The sequence below is a fragment of the Saccostrea cucullata genome, unplaced genomic scaffold (genome assembly GCF_032062105.1).
Source record: "Saccostrea cucullata isolate Sc308-1 unplaced genomic scaffold, CSIRO_AGI_Scuc_v1 ctg3453, whole genome shotgun sequence".
NCBI lineage: Eukaryota > Metazoa > Mollusca > Bivalvia > Ostreida > Ostreidae > Saccostrea > Saccostrea cuccullata.
The window spans coordinates 37,967-40,000 of NW_026932841.1; the positions used below are offsets into that span (position 1 = coordinate 37,967).

The 2,034-nt window shown below is 34.1% G+C and overlaps 1 protein-coding gene across 1 annotated transcript in view; it reads left to right on the forward strand.

The window, feature by feature from the left end:
- Positions 1–1,093: 1,093 nt before the first annotated feature.
- The window catches only part of LOC134236319 (uncharacterized), a 1,728-nt gene continuing 787 nt past the window's right edge, over positions 1,094–2,034 (forward strand). Inside the window, exons 1-2 of the mRNA XM_062718493.1 lie at positions 1,094–1,154; positions 1,771–1,967. Of these exons, the coding sequence (XP_062574477.1) occupies positions 1,094–1,154; positions 1,771–1,967 (258 nt within the window). The remainder of the gene's footprint in view (positions 1,155–1,770; positions 1,968–2,034) is intronic.

Below are 2,034 nucleotides of genomic sequence, written 5' to 3' on the forward strand. Positions count from 1 at the left end.
CCTACGAAAATGAGCTCATTGGGCTTTCGTAGTCATTTAATCTTAACTGATAATTAGACAAACATGTTTATACTAAGTTAATTTTGTCTTTTAACGGGTTATGTATTTTTTCTTCAAAAGCTGCTTCCGTTAAATCCAGTAATAACAAACAAAGAGAGCATTTTATTGTTTAAGTTACCATTAATTCCTTTAACTAACAAAATATCCTAATATGAAACAGAAGTGACAAACTCTGTGGTATCATTTATTCTTGAGGGGTAATGGGGTATATATTAAAAAAAGAAGATATTGGTAAGAGGTTGATCCTCGATATTTCTAAAAGATGACTTAGAGGCCACAGCAAGATATTCCTTCTCACGAAGAAGGTTTGTAAAATTTAACTTCGTATGATTACAAAAATAAATCTGTTAATAACGGGCACAATTGGTCCCCGGGGATTTCCGACAGATTTGTTGGAAGACTTTGTCTCAAAAAGCTACAAAGATTTTGTTAATCAATTTCTATGAATCTTTTAAGCGCTTTCCGGTACATTGAGAGTGAGCGCTCCCATTATCCATTTTCACTTCAAAGCGCACTATATTGGCAATAGTAAAATGATTCTATCCTAGTCAATGAAGATTTTCATCTGCTGATACGGTCTAAAGAATAAATCTTACATTTTCTTATTACCCTCTTGCAATGATGTTGGATCCCTCACTGTGTGGGTTGACAGAAGAATATTTTCAATGTGTTTATATCTATACTAGTCTAGTAAGTATCGACTCTATCTAGGCTGCAGTTTAATATGGTAAATGAAAACAATTTGAGTAAAATCGCCTAGCACTGTTTCATCTTTTCCAATGAGTGTTCGTACTACAATTGAGAGACAGTAGTTCTTTATTCAAATTTCTAGCATCGATAAAAACTAGCATTTAAAGTTATCTGGAGACCAATAGCAACCCTCCGTTTAGCTTTCGACCAACAAATAAACGCTGACGATCCAATGAAAATAAAATCCTCCCGATGCTTTAAATGACTGTGAAACCAACTGGTTGTTCACAACTTACTTCGCCAAGCTAAGTTCGCACTATTTCATAATACTAGTACCTGCAAAATGTCGCAATTCAGTGGAACATGGGAAGAAAGAGAAAAAGACCCAAGTATGGGACCATTAGGTAAGTAAACATTGTAATGACGCCCTAATAAAGTAATTGTAATGAGTTCAAATATCTGTTTTAATGTTTATCATTATCTTTGAAATTGGTCTTCGTCTGATAGAAATTAAGAATATACATATGATCAATTTCTATAATGAAGGCATTTTATACAAATATTTAAAGATACATGGTAACATAATTACAATTCATGAATACGTTTATTTATAAAATTCAAGATGGTTTTCTCTGCATTTAGAAAAAGTCCTAACATTTAGTTTATTTGGAAACCTTTCCTTGTAAACCATATAACCTAGCTGCTAAGAAAATAGAAGAGTATTCAACTAGCGGTCAACTGCGAAAGAATATATAGGAGCATTCAACAGTGGTCCACTCTATGCAAATGAGTTGAATGCTCCCTCATTTGCATGGCAAAAATTCAACTAATGGTCAATTGACGGTCAGTTGACCGTCAACTAAGTAGTCAACTGAATACTCCGATTGAATTCTAATAGTATTTTTTTCATATGGGCTGACACTAATTCTATAGGATTAACCTTAATCTTTATTTGACAATTTCTTTGGATCCTTGATAAGATAAAAAGAATCACTTCCCTTGAATGCTTAAACCTTTAAGATTTTTTTTTCAATTTAGGACTAGGAGAATACAAGGATAAATACATGGGGGCAAGATGGACAGCCACCTATGATGTAAACGGCGATAACTGGAAGATAAGCTGGATCACATCCCTGCAAGACGATCCCATCCCGGACTACTACATCACGGTCGGAAAAGAATTCTACGGAAAAGGCCCCGGTGGTTCCGATGTAAAGGTATTCATTTCTTTCTGCATAAACAAAGACTAAACGGCTATATGAAACAAATTGAAAATTTACGAAT